This window comes from Triplophysa dalaica, chromosome 3 (genome assembly GCF_015846415.1).
Source record: "Triplophysa dalaica isolate WHDGS20190420 chromosome 3, ASM1584641v1, whole genome shotgun sequence".
In the NCBI taxonomy this organism is placed as follows: Eukaryota; Metazoa; Chordata; class Actinopteri; order Cypriniformes; family Nemacheilidae; genus Triplophysa; species Triplophysa dalaica.
The window spans coordinates 26593417-26612539 of record NC_079544.1 but is presented as its reverse complement, the minus strand read 5'-3'; the positions used below and the strand labels follow the sequence as shown (position 1 = coordinate 26612539).

The window sequence follows — 19123 nt, the reverse complement described above, 5'->3', positions numbered from 1 at the left end:
GGTAAGACCTGAGTAATTCTTAAAAATGTACCATGGTAATGAAAATGCATCTCTTCAGCTATTGACCACCAGATTCATTACAAGCAACAAGGACAGATATGTCTGATATGTTTATGAGGTAAATTGACTACCTGATTTCTTAAGTTTCTTTCCTTTTAAATAAATAAGAGAATAAAGGATAAAGATTCATTATTTTTATTTAATTGAAAAGATTGATATGAAAAATAAAATATTGAAAAGGACAACATTGAACACTAGTTTGGTGATATAAAATAATTAAGTTGACTGAAATTAAACAAAGTTAGTTACAATTGTATTTTTAGCAGCTGTTATTGAGTTGTGTATATATTATTATTTTAAATGAGCCTTAGTTATTGTATTTATTAATGACTTTTAAATAAGTACTAATTGCCACTTACCTTAAACATCTGGATCCTTTTTATTCACAACGCATTCTTAATGCATATTTAAAAAAAAAGGAATGGAGGAACATCACGCAGTGTAACGAAGTAAAAGTACAGATTTTTTATTAGAAACATACTCAAGTAAGAGTAAAAGTACCCACTTTTAATTTTACTTTAAAAGTACATATTGTCCAAAATGATACTCAAGTGAATGTAACGAAGTAAATGTATCACGTTAATACCCACCGCTGATTTAGTTTGAAACGGTATTATTAAGTTTTACCGAAAAATTATCCCAGACTACACAGATCCTGGACACAAACTTTTTAAGCTTTTGCCCTCTGGCCGAGGCTCCAGAGCTCTGAACACCAGGACTTCTAGACACATGTCACGGTTCTGCCTATCATGTTTGGCTAACCAAAACAGAATTCCCTGTTTTATGTGGGGAGAGAAGTTTTTGGCCTTCCATACTCTCTCCCCGAGTCTCGTCTGTTCCTGCCCTTTCTGTCTCGTTTGCTTTCCCTTAGCGTTTCATCTGTGTCACCTGTCCCCTATTAATTATCCTGTGTTTGTTCCCCTATTTATACCTCTCTTGTTTTATGGTCCTGTGCTGGTTCGTTGTGTGTACTTTGTGATCTTTGCTGTGCATGTTAATCCGTGAGTTTTGTGTAGTGCTCGTGTACTCTAGCCCTAGCAGTTTACCCCTTGACAACCTTGTTTTTGTTGTTACATTGTCTCTTGCTTTTGGTTAATTTTAGCCCCCTCGTAGGAAATCTTTTGTTACCTTTTTTTCGTGTTCTGTTTTTTCCCCATTGTGGGTTTTTTCTTTATTTATTAAAGTACCTTTGTTGTTCCCCGTATTGCTGCCTGCGTTTGGGTTCTTCCCTTGCCTTATCCTAACAGACACAGATGCAGCTTTTATCCCCAGGCCATGTCCCTCCTAAACAGTTATCTGCTCCTCAAGAGCAATATACCACTTTTCTAATATGTCTGTAGTGTACATTATAATGCCTTATATTATGCAAATTTATCTCTACATGTACATAAGTCTTCCTCTGCACACAACATTATCCATTCATTATCCATTCCAAGTGTACATAACATCTGCAAATATGTAAATTCAACAATATACTACCCTTTACAATGTATATATGCATATTTTTTTAATTTTTGAAAACGTTAAATCTTTATTATAATAAGTACATTAACATTTACAATTATGCATTTGGCAGACGCTTTTATTCAAAGCGGCTTACATGGCATTTATACACAGGTATAACTATCCCATGGGATCGATCCCACAACCTTGCGTTGTTAATGTAATGCTCTTACCACTGAGCTATGCTCTTCCTCTTCTTTTTCTTCTTCTGGTCCTCCTCTTTCTTCTTCTTCTGCAATTGCGTCTGTGACAGCCCATAGAACCGTACATAGGAAAGTTATGAAATTTGCTACCCTGGTAGAGGACAGCCTCATATGTTGATATAGCAAATTTGGACTCTCTAACTAAAACCCTATAGCGCCACCATCAGTCATAACTTATGAACTGTACACCTTAAAAACAACAATTTTTTCCATGAGAAATTTCCTGCCATTTTGAAATTATTGAAAATCTTACTTTTTCGAACTCGTCCTAGAACTTTTTACTGATTTGCACGAATTTTCGTATGTAGCATCTAGAGCGAGTGCTGAAAAAAGAAATTTGACAACGAGAACACTACAATTGTTTTGAGTCTGTATCTTCAAACTTTAATGTATCGACGCAAAAACTTTGTATATTGTATCAAAGTCTGGATGTGAGGTGACGCATCAAGTTTCAGCATAGCGCCACTTACTGGCCATAAGATGAGCTTGAGAAAGCAACATAAGAAAAAGGAGCGAACCAGGACCACTTTCTACAAAGATGCTTACAAGTTCTTCAGTCTTGAGGAACACCTACGGAAAACATATTCTAAAAATGAGAGGCATGAGCCATTATCCATTCCTGAGGACATGCCACCAATTCAGCTACAAGAACTCCAGATGGACACAAGGCCCCCTAAATGGAGCAAAGTTGAGAGTGCAGTAAAACGGGCAAGATCAGCTCCTGTACCCAACGGTACCATACAGGCTCTGCAAGAAAGCCCCTGGGGTGTTGTGGTTCCTTTGAAGATTAATGGCTGTGCCTGATCCCCAAGGAGAAAAACTAAAGTACTAAAGTGCTTGGCTGCAGCAGAAGAGACCAAGAGAGTGGCAGCACATGCCACCCCCCAAAACACCCAGGCTAACTTGCTAAAGAGTCAACCCTTTATTCGGGAGGGGCAGAAAATGCGGGCCAAGCACTTATCCCCAGATTCAGGTCCGCTGAGTATAGCCAGGGATTGGGGGATGTGAGTTGATTTAAACCACAGATTTATTTTCCCCTTGGAAATCGCAGCAACCAACCTGCGGCCGGACATGGTTCTGTGGTCCAGCTCCAGTAGGAATGTCCTCATTGTCGAGTTGACTGTACCTTGGGAAGAGGCCATTAACGAAGCATTTGAAAGATAGAATCTCCAGTATGCCAATTTGGCAGCGGAGGCAGTAGATCAGGGATGGACAGTTTCCAATCCACTACAAGGCTGCTGGAGAAGTAGGAGTAGAAGTAATGCGACACACACCCAGATCTGATCAACATGCAGTGGGCCTCCATTGGCTGAGCGTGTCTTGTGATTAAGGGCAGAAAAACCCAATGAGGCTGAGGTGCACAACTGACGATATGTCGCATTGAGGGGACCATTCAAAGGGCATAATCAACAGCACCTCACCAAAAGGCATCTTTCACCCAGGATAATGGATGTGATCAAAGTGGGATCGGACACACAACTCATTAGATGTCTCTCTGATAATAGCAAGGAAAGGTAAGTATGCTATGCATTTCTATATTGATTTATCCCCCAAACACAAAGAACACCTACCCAACGAACCCATTGAAACTCAGGCCTCCTTTCCTCTATTCATATTCTTGACTGCTTCCCCCTGTCATGCCTAAGGCATGGGAAATGTCCTTTTGGGCAATTCAACTGTGCTGAAATCGTGGGATTATAACACTTTATCCTATTAAGCAAATTTGTAACATGTCAATGTAAATCCTGTATAAACTACAGTTGTTTTCAACATGTAGTACCCAAATAATTCAAAACCGTTATTGTGTGCATGGGAGTAGAATTAACAGGGCGTGGGGGAGATGTCCACCTTACTTTCAAAGTAAGGTGATTCTGTCCCCCGCACTATTCAACATAAGTAAAAATCAAAAAAGAAGACTGGTCTCAAATAACCTAACAGGTTTTTTTTTAAAGAGTAGAGAAGAAATAGAAGTCAGAGATCTTTACCTGTTTGAGATGGCACCACTAGACGTTGTTCGTTTGCAGAGCGTAGGGATCTGGCGGGTACATATGTCTGCATTAACGAGTGAAAATAAGGGTGCCAAACCAGTGTTGGTCTTGTAGGACAGGAGCAGAGTCTTGAATTTGATGCGAGTGACTATAGGGAGCCAATGTAGCTTAATGAATAGAGGAGCGACGTGTGCTCTCTTCGGTTTATTAAAGTTAACTCTTGCAGCAGCATTCTGGTTTGTGGAAGTAAGGGCACTATTAAGAGTGCAACACTGTCACTTTGCAGTTGAAGCACGGATAAGAACGGTGTAATCACATAGCCATTGATTCATATGCTTCAACTTTTACCGCAGTTTGGAAATATACAGTATAACTAGAATAAAAATACAAAAAAAGAGCTTTTGAATAGCTGTGTGCAATTGGAACCCATCTGTTTAGCGTGTCTCTCTAGCAATTGAAATTATAGGCTAATAATAAAAATGCTGTGGTGAATTGAATATCCTGCTGAAACCCACTTCATTGTTCCCCTAAAGTAAATATACCTGCATGTAATGTATAGTATGTATGTGTATAAATATATATATATATAGATAGATATATAGATAGATAGATAGATACATATATACTGTATACAGAAAATCGTCATGCCATTTTACAGTTTTGTCCCCTTCCCCAAGACACTTGTACCCCTGAATTCTTAATCTGGGACCGCATGTCGGGTATCATTGTGCATAAGAGAGAGTATCAACTCTGATTGCATAAATATTATGCGTGTTTTACTGTTTGTTTGACTATGCATCAGGTATTAAAGGAGTAGTTCACTATAAAATTAAAACTTCATGATGATTCACTCACCCCCATGTCGTAAAAGCTGTCTGTGTGTTAAATTCTTCTGTACAACACAAATTGAGGCTTTTGAGGAAAGCTTTCCATGGTTCTTATGGGCATGTATTTCATTTTCTTGGAAACTGATCAATTGTTCGCTAGACAACAACATTATTCTTCAGGTGGTGTTGTTTAGAGCCTTTTGACGCTGCAATGAAACTGAAATCCTGACCTATACCAGCAGCCCCATGTTTAAGTGCATTATATGGATTAGAACGCTGAAAACCTTTCCTCAAAAAACTTAATTAGTTTCCGGCAGAAGAAATAAACACACTGACGGCTTGTTTCATTAATTTTTAATAGTGAACTACTCCTACAATATTTATTTAAATATACAGTGGTAGCAGACAATTACAAACATTACCGTTGTCTAAAGAGCATTGAAACTTCTGGTGGGGACTGGAGAAGTCCTCCACATCCAGACGCCGTATCTGCTGCTCTCGGTATCCATCTGTTTTTGTTTGTTTTGCCGGTGTGCAAATTATTTTTATTTATGTGCTAAATGACAATTCCCCTTTTGGAACCATTTTGAAATTGGAGGTGTAAGAAAATACTTCTGAAGCAGGGGGCAGTTTTTAATACTGTTTTAACCATGTTTACGCTTTTGTGTACAAGGCCATGACCATCAAAATGTATTTTGCTGTCATTCACTCTTTTCTAACAGTGTGGAAACTGCTTTAAAAACCGGTTTCAAACATATGTGAGTGAGAGTGATTGTCTGATTTTTAGACTTGTAAAACTCTGTTTCTCTGGCAGAAAAGGGTGCTTAGCTCCGCACCAGAGAAGCTCGGAAACCGGACTTCAGTATCAGCAAATGCCACTCAAAGCAGTCCGGGAACAAGAGTAAACCGCTACATCAATCGCTTGATTGAGGCCCGGCAGACAGAATCTGACACAGCTGACCTGCACTTCTTCACACTCATCTATAAAGACTCTGAGCGGGAGCACAGGGTGAGAACTAAGCACATACAATAAACATGCCACTTAAAAAACACTACTTAACAATACCACTTCAACTCCTTCACAGGTTTCAGGGGATTAAAAGTTGTACAGTTAACATAAGAACCTATTGTAATAAGGTTCAATAAAAGGAAGGAAGGAGACAGGAACCGGAAGGCATTTAAACATTTAATGAAGTAATAACAGCCGGCAAACAAAACAATAAATACAAACATGTTCGGGCTCGGTCCTCTCTCATCGACGGTCCGGTCGCTCGTTCTCTTATATGCTCCCAATCTCCTACGTGATTTGAGACCGGTGCGCGCACAGCTGGCGCTCATTAACAATTACTCACCGGCCTCGAACCACGGTCTCGCCCCGCCTTACTCCACTACATACCCCCATCACCCCTCACAGGCCGGGGGTACCCCAGAGGTTTCCTTCCGGGTTTCGGCACCAATGTAATAAGTTTCAATAAAAGGAAGGAAGGAGACGGGAACCGGAAGACATTTAAACATTTAATAAAGAAATTACAGCCGGCGGCCCCTCACGGCCGACCGCCGGCGAACAAAACAATAAAGACAAATACAAACATGTTCGGGCCCGGTCCTCTCTCTTCGACATTCCGGTCGCTCGTTCTCTTATATGCTCCCGATCTCCTACGTGATTCGAGACCGGTGTCTCGAACCACGGTCTCGCCCTGCCTACTCCACTACACCTTTTTATCAGGTATCCTGTGATAGAAAAAGCTGATCAGGTAACTCAATAAAGCCCGACTCAAGACCAGTGATGCCGGTAACGCGTTACTCTAATCTGACCACATTTCAGTAACGCGTAATCTAACGCGTTACTCTAATGCTGTGAACAGTAGGTTCAAAGTTCATAAAACATGTTAAAAAGAATTTAATAGTTACATTTATAAATAATGTAGATTATAAATAGTATAGTAGTTTTGCCATTATTAAAATGCTAACAGTTAAATATGTCAGGTCAAGACTTTCTTTATTTTTATTTTTCCCAGGAAATAGTCTTTAAATTCAACTTAAAAAGTCAGGAGATACATTGTTGACATTGTTGGCAAAACCTATTGTCATTTTTTATGTTGAGGCAGCAGGGTGTTGGCGGCAGCTACTGAATGTAACTGATAAAGTAACGTGTAATCTAATTTAGTTACTTTTAAAATCCAGTAATCTTTACAGTAACTAAGTTATTTTTCAGAGGTATAGTCAGTAATCAGATTACTTTTTCAAAGTAACTTTGGCAGTACGTACTGAATTGAATAAGGTCTCATTATCAACTTTTAAATGTGTAAGTTGTATATAGTATTTGATAACTTCAGTCAGGACAAGTTTCGTGGGTGTTTTTAATGCATGATTTTTTTTCCGCTTAAAAGGACATTCGAGTAAAAGAAAGGTTGTACTAGTTTCCCCTTTGGTGGTCCACTATCCCATCGAAAACCCATGCAAAAGCGTGAACCTCTTTATGATAATAGCTTACTGTTGTGACCTCAAGGCATGACTTCACAACTACAGTGGGTACGGAAAGTATTCAGACCCCCTTAAATTTTTCACTTTTTGTTAAATTGCAGCCATTTGTGAAAATCATTTAAGTTTCCTCATTAATTGTACACACAGCACCCCATATTGACCGAAAAACACAGAATTGTTGAGATTTTTGCAGATTTATTAAAAAAGAAAAACTGAAATATCACTGTAGTGGAGTATGCGGGGCGGGACCGTGGTTCGAGACCGGTGAGTAATTGATAATGAGCGCCAAGTGTGCGCGAAGCCGGTCGCGTATCACTTAGGAGCATAAGAGAACGAGGAAGGTTTACCTTCCAACAAGACACTGACTTTAAGCACACAGCTAAAATAATGGAGTGGCTTCACAACAACTCTGTAACTGTTCTTGAATGGCCCAGCCAGAGCCCTGACTTAAACCCAATTGAGCATCTCTGGAGAGTCCTAAAAATGGCTGTCCACCAACGTTTACCATCCAACCTGACAGAACTAGAGAGGATCTGCAAGGAGGAATGGCAGAGTATCAATGGCAGAGTTGCATCTTTCCCAAAAAGACTCATGGCTGAATTAAATCAAAAGGGTGCTTCTACTAAATACTGAGCAAAGGGTCTGAAAACTTAGGACCATGTGCTATTTCAGTTTTTCTTTTTTAATAAATCTGCAAAAATGTCAACAATTCAGTTTTTTTCTGTCAATATGGGGTATTGTGTGAAAATTAATGAAGAGAAAAAAAAAGAGTTTAAATGATTTTAGCAAATGGCTGCAATATATCAAAGAGTGAAACATTTAAGGGGGTCTGAATACGTTCCGTACCCACTGTATATAGCTTGCACTTGAAAAGAGCTGTCCGACTCACATTCTTAAGGTCTTTTTTATTTTTTTACTTTTAATTTGGCGGCTCCTCAGATTCTTCTGCCTCATAGTTTATTTATTTATTTATTAATTAGATATTATTTATTAGAATGATCTTGATCGTTCTATAAACACCATGCACTGTGCTGTGTTTTACCTTTTCTGTTTTTCCTGTTTGCCCCTGTAAAGCTGATTTGGAACAATGCACATTGTGCAATGCACTATATAAATAAACTTGAATTGAATAGTTTAGAACAGTATCCATTCCATACATGCTGAGAAATATTGGCCGAAGCAGTAGACCATCTGGGTGTTTCTAGCTTTTTTTTATTCAAGGAACCCCGACACAAAGCGGACGGGTCTTGATGTCACCGAAGGAATTTATTTTGCAATAACAATCCTTTAAATATTCATTATCACATTTAATACAAAGCTACTTGCCACATTTTATCATTATCAACATAATCGTATATACATTGTTGATTTGGCATATTTATATATAGTTTATTTTTATACAGTTTATTTGCATATGCCCCTGTGTTATTAGTTTTATCGGGAAATAACTGATAACAATGTTACTGGCCGTTCAGAACATCTGCTAGCCAAAAACTCTAAAGCGACTCACAGTGCATTTAGGCAATGCATGTTCAATTCAACACAAATTGTCATAAAAGATTACAATGAAAATTTGTTAGAGCATCAAACAGGTAAACAGTCAGAATACTGTAGAATTATAGTGTAATGTTGTAGAAAGTCCAGTAATGTTCGCTGCTGTATTTACCACCAGCGGGAGTGCCTGCTGGTCGGCACTAGTGCAGCTGGAGAACCACACTAAAAGTCCATATTTTAAAACACTGCTGATGGTACAATTGTAGAAATTCACAATAAGCAGTTTGGGGATTTTGGCGCTCCTCAGCTCCTAAAGTAGTAGAGGCATTGTTTGTCACCCGCTCTACCCTCTCGCTGCCAATAGAGAGTGGAAGATGGTCGTACCTTTTTTGCGGAAATCAACATGTTTTTTTCTTATGTTCAAGGCCAAGTTATTGCTGTCACACCATGTTGCCAGATGTTGTGCCTCGGTCCTGTATACTATCTTGTTGTTGCTGATTAGTCCGAGCACTGCGGTGTCGCCGCAAGTTTGACAATGAGATTTGAATGGGAAGAGGTGGGGCAATCATGTGTGAAGAGAGTATAAAGCATAGGGCTTAGCACATACCCTTGTGGAGCCCCAGTGTTAGTAAGAAGGGGGGTGGAGATATTATTATTTGCTAAGAAATCCACAATCCAATTGCATAGTAATATGTTAAGTCTAAGATGCTGTAGTTTAGCTCTGAGTTTGTATGGCCGAATTGTTTTAAAAGTAGAGCTTAAGTCAACAAATCCGCTTTTGTGTACTTTTGCTCCAGAAAGTCTTGTAATGTGTGGAGCACAACGGGGTCTTCTGTTGACCGGGTCTCCCTGTATGTAAATTGGTATGGATCAAACATGGATCACAGTCTTTCGCACGGCTAATGCAATGCTATCCACTGAGCTACAGAAACAAATAAAAGTGATGTTAACAGAATTTACAGTGTATCAAGTCCTGACATATAAATACAAAACCCCTTTTTCAGCTCCAGGCACCTGTTTGGAGCGCTTTTCTTGCAGCCGTCATGCCTCCTGGACATGGAATCAGCATTTGCATGGGAACTTCCAGCCTGGTGTTCTTGTCTGGTAAATTGGTAAAAAAGTTTTATTTTGGGCTATCCATTTTAGCGTAGCATGGTCAGTTACCAAGATAAACCTCCAACCCAGGAGATAGTATTTTTATTTCTCCATGGCCCATTTGATTGCAAGACCCTCTTTCTCAATCGAGGCATAGTTCTTTTTCCGGGGTAGCAGCTTCCGGCTGATGAACATGATGTGGTGTTCCAGCTGAGATAGCACCGCTCCAACCCGACCTATGAGGCGTATGTTTGAACCACAAAAGATTTCTTGAAGTCAGGCTTGCAGGATGGGTTCGCAACATAGGGCTTCTTAGGATAGCTTCTAAATGGTGCAGGTGGTCCTCCCAACTCTGGCTGCGGATGACAATGTAGTCTAGGTATGCAGCGGCGTAACTCTGGTAGGGACGGAGGATTCTATCCATGACCCTTTGGAAGGTGAATGGAGCACCCTGGACTTCAAAAGGGAGTACATGGTATTGGAACTGTGAGGTCCCGGCATGCCTTCTGAGCTTCTCCGGTTAGAAGAGGTAGTAGCGGGTTTGTCCAGTCTGCTGCGCCCGTTTTCTCAAAGAGGTCGAGGTATTTTCGGACCCCCTGCAGAGCTCGGTGACTGCTGCATTCAGGGTGGTTTAGGGCTCAATATTGCAGTAAGAGCGTCCCTCATTTTCTCCTCTCTTCCCCTCCTGACACTTTTGCAGTTTTCCACTATAGCAGCATTCTCCACCATATGTCACGTCCTGACATATAACTACAAGGCAAGAGGCAGTAGTTTGGTCAAACTTAAACGTATAGTCTTTATTTCAGATAAGGAGAGGGAAGGGAGTGGGGAAAAGAACTGTAACTTAGGTGTGTTCTTCCTCTTGGGGATTCTTGTAACCTCAAGTCAGGTCTGGAAGGGAAGCAGAAGAGAGGAATTAGTCGGGGAGTACAGGCTACTCACGACTCCTTATCTTGCTGGTTTCTCCTTATTCTTGGGCTGTAGATTGGTCAATTCTTTCCTGGTACGGACCATCCACTCTTGCTTACTCTGTCCCCACCTACACACACTTCTGTGTTTACTTTGTTCTCTTTTATACTCTGCCAGACAGTCCACACCTGTGACTTCTCGTCAGAGGCGAGACTGATTCCACCTGTCTTTCCCGAAGCACCCTGGTCCTGGAAAGCCTCCCTTGTGGCTTTTCTTGGTGGTGCTATCCATGGTGCTGAAGGTGATTTTGTTAGGGACAATGTTGCTTCACCACAAGTGTTAGCAATAGTGATAGGTTATTCATGAATGACTTATAACAAGTTTTCACAGAGAGTGCTTCATTTATTTTTTGTTAACTATGTATGTGTAACTAATGAACTAGTCATTTAATTTTCCTGTGAGCTCAACTTTTTTAAATAATGCTATTTACCATTTTTATTGTTATAAAGCTGCTGTACATGAAAAATATGGATTATAAGCAAAACATTAAAGTTATACAAGTAAAAACAACAAAGTGAACACACACAGAATACAGCGATGCACACAAATATTCATATACACCCACATGCATAAAACAAAGAACACACTCAATTCAACTCTTATAGCGCTTTTTACAATTTCAATTGTTACAAAGCAGCTCTACAAGAGACATATGGACTACAATCAAAACAACTAAAGTCATATACCTGTAAAAACAAGAGAAAGGTGAAAACACAGAAGACAGACATTCCCACATACAAACTCTCCACACACACACAATATGCACACATATTTAGACACATCGACATAGACGTACGGACGCGCGCATGCACTCACAGTGAAAGCACACATTTAAAATAAAGGAGAGAGAAACACAGGTCAAATATTAAATAGACTATAAATTTCTATATGCAATACTAATTATGTACAACTTCTGAATTCTAAAGCAACCCCCCCAGCCAGGCAAATCGTGCAAAATAGTATGCATACGGGGGCGAGGAACCCAAAACTCCAATCGATAAAAAAACCTCAGGAGAAACCAGGCCCAACCAGGGGATTCCAGTTCCCCTCTGGCAAAAGCTGCTGCCTCTGCACAAGATCAACAGTGCTTGCATGACAAGACTAAATAAAAAAAATAAAAAAACGTACTAATAAGGTAAATTATAGATTTAAGATCATCATTAATAATCTAATAGTGTTTAAAATATTGTATTGAAGTCGTGCCAGGTCGGTGCGTCCTTTATCCAGCTCTATCATCTCAGCTCTTGTCAGGTTACCGCTTCCCATTCTCTGCACTGCCATCAGGTTTGGGCATGAACTGCATCCTGCGGTAACCTTGGAACAATGAGGCAAGACTGGCTGAGAGTAGAGTACTGTTCTGCTCTCTTTGATGCAACAAGTACATCAATTGTTGTTGGAAGTGTTCCTGGTTCCAGTTTATCTAAATAATGCAGCCTAAAACCTCTGAGGATTTATATTATACAAGTGTAGTGTATGCAAGATTAAAAAGATGTGTCTTTAGTCTAGATTTAAACTGACAGAGTGTGTCTGCCTCCCGGACAGTGCAGGGAAAATTATTCCAAAGTTTAGGCGCTAGACAGGAAAAGGAAATCTACCACCTGCACTTAATTTTGAAATTCTAGGTATTACCAACTGACAGGATGCCTGACAGCGTAATGCACGTGAAGGACTGTAATACAATAGAAATTTGCTCAAATACTGTTTAGCTAAACCATGTAGGGCTTTATAGGTAATAAGCAAGATCTTAAAGTTAATGCAATGCTTTATAGGTAACCAGTGCAAGGTTGACGGAACCGGACTAATATGCTCATACTTTTTTGCACGTGTAAGAACTCGAGCTGCCACGTTTTGGACCATTTGGAGTTTTTGTAATAAGCCTGCAGGGCAACCACTTAACAGTGCATTACAGTAATTTAGTCTTGATGTCATGAATGCATGAATTAACTTCTATGCATCTAACAATGACAGCCTATGACGTAGTTTAGATATATTCTTAAAATGGAAAAACTCTATTTTACAGGTGTTGGCAACATGGCTCTCAAATGACAGATCACTATCGAATAGAACGCCAAGATACTTAGCTGACAAGGGTTTTATGAGCGTCCGCCAACAGTTAAGCAGTATTCTTGGTTGTTACGTACGGCGGTTTTCGGTCCGTTAAGTAACACTTCTTATTTGTCCGAGATCAGTAATAAGAAATTCTTACTCATCCAGTTTTTATATCGACTATGCATTCCATTATTTGATGGAACTGCTGTGTTTCAGGAGGCTTTGAGGAAAAATATATATAATTCTGTGTCGCTTTATTACATCTCCTAGTGATAGCATGTATAATGCGAATAGCAGAGGCCCTAAGACTGAGCCCTGTGGTACACCGTACTGGACTTGCGATTTGCATGACACCTCATTGTTTATTGCTACAAATTGAAAACGTTCTGATAAATAAGAGTTGAACCAGTTCAATGCTATTCCGTTAATGCCAACATAATTTTTTAGTCTATGTAGGAGTGGGCCGTGGTCACAGTGTCAAATGCAGCACTTTTGCATGTTGCATATAAAGTGTATTAATTAATACAAAAACTTTAAATTCTAAAGCTGATGTCAGTAGCCCCCCGTTCAGGCAAAAATTTCAAAACAGTATGTAAACAGTGGTGAGGAACCCAAAACTCCAATGGAGAAAAAAAACTCGGAGAACTTAGTCCCAACCAGAGGAACCAGTTCCCCTCTGGGAAAAAAGGCAGCATCTTTACAAGCTCGAAAGTGCTTGCACAACTAGGCTAAATAAAAAGAAAATAAACATTGTAAAAAGGTAGAGAATAGGTGTAATATTATCATTTATATTCTAATAGCAGTGGACATTTTGAAGTAAGGACTTGTCGGGTCGCTGCTTCCCTATCTCAGCTCTACCATCTGGTCTGGGCATAGACTGCGTCCTGCTAGCTGTGGTAACCTCGGAACAATGAGAAAAGACAGAGAGTAGTACATCAGTTGTTATGGGAAGTGTTCCTTGTTGCAAAGGAGGTGCTAAAATGTCATGTAGTGGCCACCTGAGGAAGTGCCAAAAGGGTTTGATCATGTGACCAAGAAATGTGCATCATCAGTGGTGCCGATCTCCTGAGACTGTACAAAAGATCACGTAGCACATTGGTGGGGATAGTCAACAAAAGTGCGTCGATTTGAGTTCAGCTAGTGCAATTTTATTGAACAATAGATTCTGATCACCCATATGTTTATATATTTAAGTATGGATAAATATATCTGATGTAATTCGAAGTTATTCAGGTCATTCTAAATCCTGTGTTATCACAAATGTTAAATTGCTGTAAATAATCTTGCCTTTTACATATTAATAATTGTGATATTTCAGATTATTACATGTGATATTGCATTGACGTTTGTGCACATGTATATAAAAAGCACTCAGGATTACACCTGTAAGATTTATTATTGTCATACTGTTTATATTTGCAGCCACACACTCACTGACAGCGAGGGTTTAATGGAAAATCCGTCAATAGTTACAGACTGGAGAGTTTATATGGCCGTCAAGGAATATTATATTAATCATAAGCGTTTCTCATTATACCTGACTGCAACATTATTTATTTTCTTTTATAAATGGGGTTAAAAATGCTTAAATAGACGTTTTAGGGAAACTTTGTATGTTAAAATTATACAAATTAAATTAAATTTCATGTTTTCAGTACAGTTGTGTTCAAAATTATTCAACCCCAACTGAAATTGATTGTTTTGGTCGGTTTGACATTGATTATGATCATTCAGTCATCCTGCTTACAATTAAATCAAAGAGGCACTTGTAGGTCAGACAAATATAACATAACATTTATAATGAAACAACCACAAATGTCTTTTCTGAGCTCACATCATTATCAGTTTTATTCAACCCCCAAGTGACATTCAATCTTAGTACTTAGTACAACATCCTTTTACAGTTATAACGGCTTTTAAACGTGAAGCATAGCTTGACACAAGTGTCTTGCAGCGATCTACGGGTATCTTCGCCCATTCATCATGGGCAAAAGCCTCCAGTTCAGTGACATTCTTAGGCTTGCGCACTGCAACTGCTTTCTTTAAGTCCCACCAGAGGTTCTCAATCGGATTTAAGTCTGGTGACTGCGATGGCCACTTCAAAATGTTCCAGCCTTTAATCTGCAACCATGCTCTAGTGGACTTGGAGGTATGCTTGGGATCATTGTCCTGTTGAAAGGTCCAACGTCTTCCAAGCCTCAGGTTTGTGACGGACTGCATCCCATTGTCATCCAATATTTCCTGGTACTGAAGAGAATTCATGGTACCTTACACACGCTGAAGCTTCCCAGTACCTGCAGAAGCAAAACAGCCCCAAAGCATGATTGACCCCCCGCCATGCTTCACAGTAGGCAAGGTGTTCTTTTCTTCATAGGCCTTGTTCTTCCTCCTCCAAACATAGCGTTGATCCATGGGCCCAAACAGTTCTAATTTTGTTTCATCAGTCCACAGAACACTATCCCAAAACTTCTGTGGTTTGTCAACATGACTTTTGGCATACTGCAGTCGACTCTTCTTATTCTTTGGGGACAGCAAGGGGGTCGCCTGGGAGTTCTGGCATCGAGGCCTTCATTACGCAGGGTGCGCCATATTGTCTGAGCAGAAACTTCAGTACCCACATCTGACAAATCTTTTCTCAGTTCCTCAGCAGTCACACGGGGACTTTTCTCCACTCTACGCTTCAGGTAGCGCACAGTAGTCGAAGTCAGCATCTTCTTTCTGCCACGACCAGGTAGCGTTTCAACAGTGCCCTTTGCCTTGAATTTGCGAATGATGCTTCCTATGGTGTCTCTTGGTATGTTTAACATCTTTGCAATCTTCTTATAGCCATTGCCCTTCCTGTGAAGAGTAATCACCTGTTCTCTTGTCTTCCTGGACCATTCTCCTGACCTCACCATGTTTGTAACCACACCAATAAATGTCTAGAAGGAGCTGAGTATCACAGTCCTTTTAAAGCTGCCTAATTGGTGCTTATTAGGCTTTATTGCTGCTCCCTGATATCCACAGGTGTTTTCAATACCTGATTGAAAACACTTCATTGAACCTCTGTTCTTCAGAGTGGTAGTCTTTAAGGGGTTGTATAATCATGTCAATGAAGAATTCACAAAAGAAACATTTACTACTGTATTACAAAACTAATTGATGTCATTTTAGTTGCATATGGTTCTTTAAGAAGTCCTTGTAGGATTTCATTCTGAATACAATTACAAATGTACACTAAATTCCCTAAAACCATTTACAGCATTGAGGGTTGAATAATTTTGAAAACAACTGTATATCCCAGAAACTCACAAAATGTAGATAAGTCTTATATCAAATGAAAGCTCTCACTGTCAAGAATATCCTTGTATATTTCATCAACCTAAGTCTTAACAGTGTAAAATAGCTAGTAACATAACAGAGGGTTTTCTGTAAAATGCGACTGTAAGGAGGTTCAATAGTACGGAAGAAAGGAGGCATTTAAACATTTAATCAAATAATAACAAAGCAGAAAGGCAGCCGGCAGCCCCTCACGGTCGACTTCCGGCCAAAAGAACATATATACAAACGTAAAAGACTTAAACATGTCCGGGCAAGGTCCTCTCTCGTCAGCAGTCCCGTCGCTCGTCCTCTTATGCTCCCAATCTCCTCCGTGAGATATGCTGGACCGGTGTGCGCACAGCTGACTCAAACTATCAATCATGCCAGTCTTTTAGGGCACTCTTTTAAATGCAAGTAAAAATGGAAAATTTGCACCAGAACTGAAGAGTTTAATGATAATGTGTTTATTGTTTTTTTTTAAAGTTTAATAGTGTGGTTTGGTTCTCTTGCAGTATCATCAGCTGAATGATGAGTATTTCACTGCCGCTGTGGTGCTGTCTCTGTTCTTCGCTGCGATGTTTGGCATCCTCTACATACTCATCATACCACAGTATGATGTTTGAGTGACTTCATTAACTTTTACATTAAAAATACATTTCATGCAATAAATAATAATCGTACAATTAAAGGACTACCCCTGATTCTGCTTGTTTTCCTTGTTTTTAGGGGGACCGTGGTGTTGGTACTCTTGGTTTTCTGCATTTGTTTTCAAGTGGCATGTATCATGTATTTGCACATCACTAGAGTTCAGGTAATTTAAAGTCCATGAGTCAAATTCAATAAGTAATGTCAGTCTTGCAGAAGGGAAATTTTAAAATTCTTTATTAGATTGGTACTGTTTCTTAAGATGGTAAAAGGTTTTAGCTTCATTTTTTAGGGTAATTTAGTGAAATTGCATTTGATGGATTAATCTGACATATATTATACAAAATGTAATCGATTTTTATTGAAGACATATTAGCTTTTTTACAAGCATTCAGATGCTTAGATCTTAAATAATATCAAAATGTTTCAAAAAAAATTATTTATTCATCATTTATGTAAAAGTTCACCCCAAACTGAAAATGTATTTATTCACCCTGTTATCACTTTCCTGTAGCTCAGTTGTAAGAGCATTGCGTTAACAATGCAAGGTTGTGGGTTCGATCCCATGGGATTGCAATTACCTATGTAAAATGTATAGGATAAATAATGTAAGTCGCTTTGGATAAAAGTGCTGCCAAATGCCTTAATGTAAATGTAATGTAAATTTCCAACCTGAGTTTTTTCTTCATCAGAACTTCACAAAGCAAAGACATTTCTCCCAATATTTTCTTGTGTTTTCCACAAAATAAATTAATCATACAGGTTTTTAACAACAGCAGGGTAAATAAAGGATGACAGATTTTGTATGCCTTGGTAAACTGTCCTTTTAAAGGCTTCATCGTAATTTCAATTCTTGACACATTATCCATGATTTTTTCCTTAAAACTCATTGTTGGTTTGGTTATCTGGGGAAATACATAATCTCTCTCTCTCTCTTTCATTCTCAGTGTATTCCTGGGTGCCTCACCCTACAGATCCGAACAGTTCTGTGTGTATTCATAGTGCTACTTATATATGCAGTGGCCCAGGCCTGTGTGGTAAATCTTTACAATTTTTACAATCCATTACTTAATGTCAGCATAAATTTCATAGTAATGCATTACATTGTTCGCAATTAAAACATCACATCAAATAAAAACAGAAAAGCTATTCTAACATTTCAAGGCCAATGTAGCGGTCAACAAATTCACAGAAAATATAACTACATACAGTTGAGATGTAAGGACAAAAGAGTAGAAATAAGTCATTAACGAATCCAGGCATTTTATAATATTTGTTCATCATTTATTAGTGAAGGTTAGAGTGTTTTCTTTTATATTTTTTATTAAATAGCTGCACTTAGATCCTTGTGTCGTCCTGAATTTCCAATGTTACACAGTGCTATTACGCATGTTGGCCACATGTATTAGTGAATGCTAAAAGGGCGTATCCATACATATGACAGGGACTCTGTGTCAGGGATGTTTTCTCTTACCACACAAGTTGCTTTTTTTCAGGTGGGCTGCATGTCGTGGCTTTGGATCACCAATTTTACTCACTCCATTGTTATCATTGACACTACTGGTGGGGTCAACCACACCATGGCAGAGCTTCCATGTGAGGGGTCCCAGTACACTTTTTTATGTTGCATGGTGGGCACACTGACAGTGGCACTCTTCCTTCGAGTTTCTTGGGTGTCTAAAATGGTCCTGTTATTAGTGCTGGTGCTGATATACATTACAATTCTGGAGCTCAGTGGATTCAGACGAATTTCGGGGTAAAAGCATTTGATATGATTATGCACTGCATACTTATAAATTAGACAAATTAGTTGCTATGTAGACATTGATATTAGACCTTTATAGGGGCTAGTCCTGCTAAGAAATGCAGGAAATTGCAGGAACTTCTGCACTAAACCAGCTGGGCAGTGAGCTGGGTGCAAGTGGCAATGTTCTTACAACTACAGTTGAAAGAAAAAGTATGTGAACCCTTTGGGCTTACTTGGATTTCTTCATAAATTGGTCATAAAATGTGTTCTGATCTTCATCTAAGTCACAACAATAGAGAAACACAGTCTGCTTAAACTAATACCGCACAAACATTATACGTTTTCATGTTTTTTATTGAACACAACATGTAAACATTCATAGTGCAGGATGGAAAAAGTATGTGAACCTTTGGGTTTAATAACTGGTTGACCCTCCTTTGGCAGCAATAACCTCAACCAAACGTTTCCTATAGTTGCAGATCAGACCTTCACAACGGTCAGGAGAAATTTTGGACCATTTCTCTTTACAAAAGTGTTTCAGTTCAGCAATATTCTTGGGATGTCTGGTGTGAATCGCTCTCTTGAGGTCATGCCACAGCATCTCAATCGGGTTGAGGTCAGGACTCTGACTGGGCCACTCCAGAAGGCGTATTTTCTTCTGTTGAAGCCACTCTGTTGTTGATTTACTTCTATGCTTTGGGTCGTTGTCTTGTTGCATCATCCATCCTCTGTTAAGCTTCAGTTGGCGGACAGATGGTC

At 39.3% G+C, this 19123-nt stretch overlaps 1 protein-coding gene across 2 annotated transcripts in view; it reads left to right on the top strand.

The window, feature by feature from the left end:
* Positions 1–19123, top strand: part of adcy1b (adenylate cyclase 1b) — a 101807-nt gene that overhangs the window by 54254 nt on the left and 28430 nt on the right. For both annotated transcript variants that reach the window (XM_056740923.1, XM_056740914.1), the window contains exons 9-13: positions 5396–5590; positions 16485–16582; positions 16699–16783; positions 17565–17654; positions 18114–18373. In XM_056740923.1, the coding sequence (XP_056596901.1) occupies positions 5396–5590; positions 16485–16582; positions 16699–16783; positions 17565–17654; positions 18114–18373 (728 nt within the window). The remainder of the gene's footprint in view (positions 1–5395; positions 5591–16484; positions 16583–16698; positions 16784–17564; positions 17655–18113; positions 18374–19123) is intronic.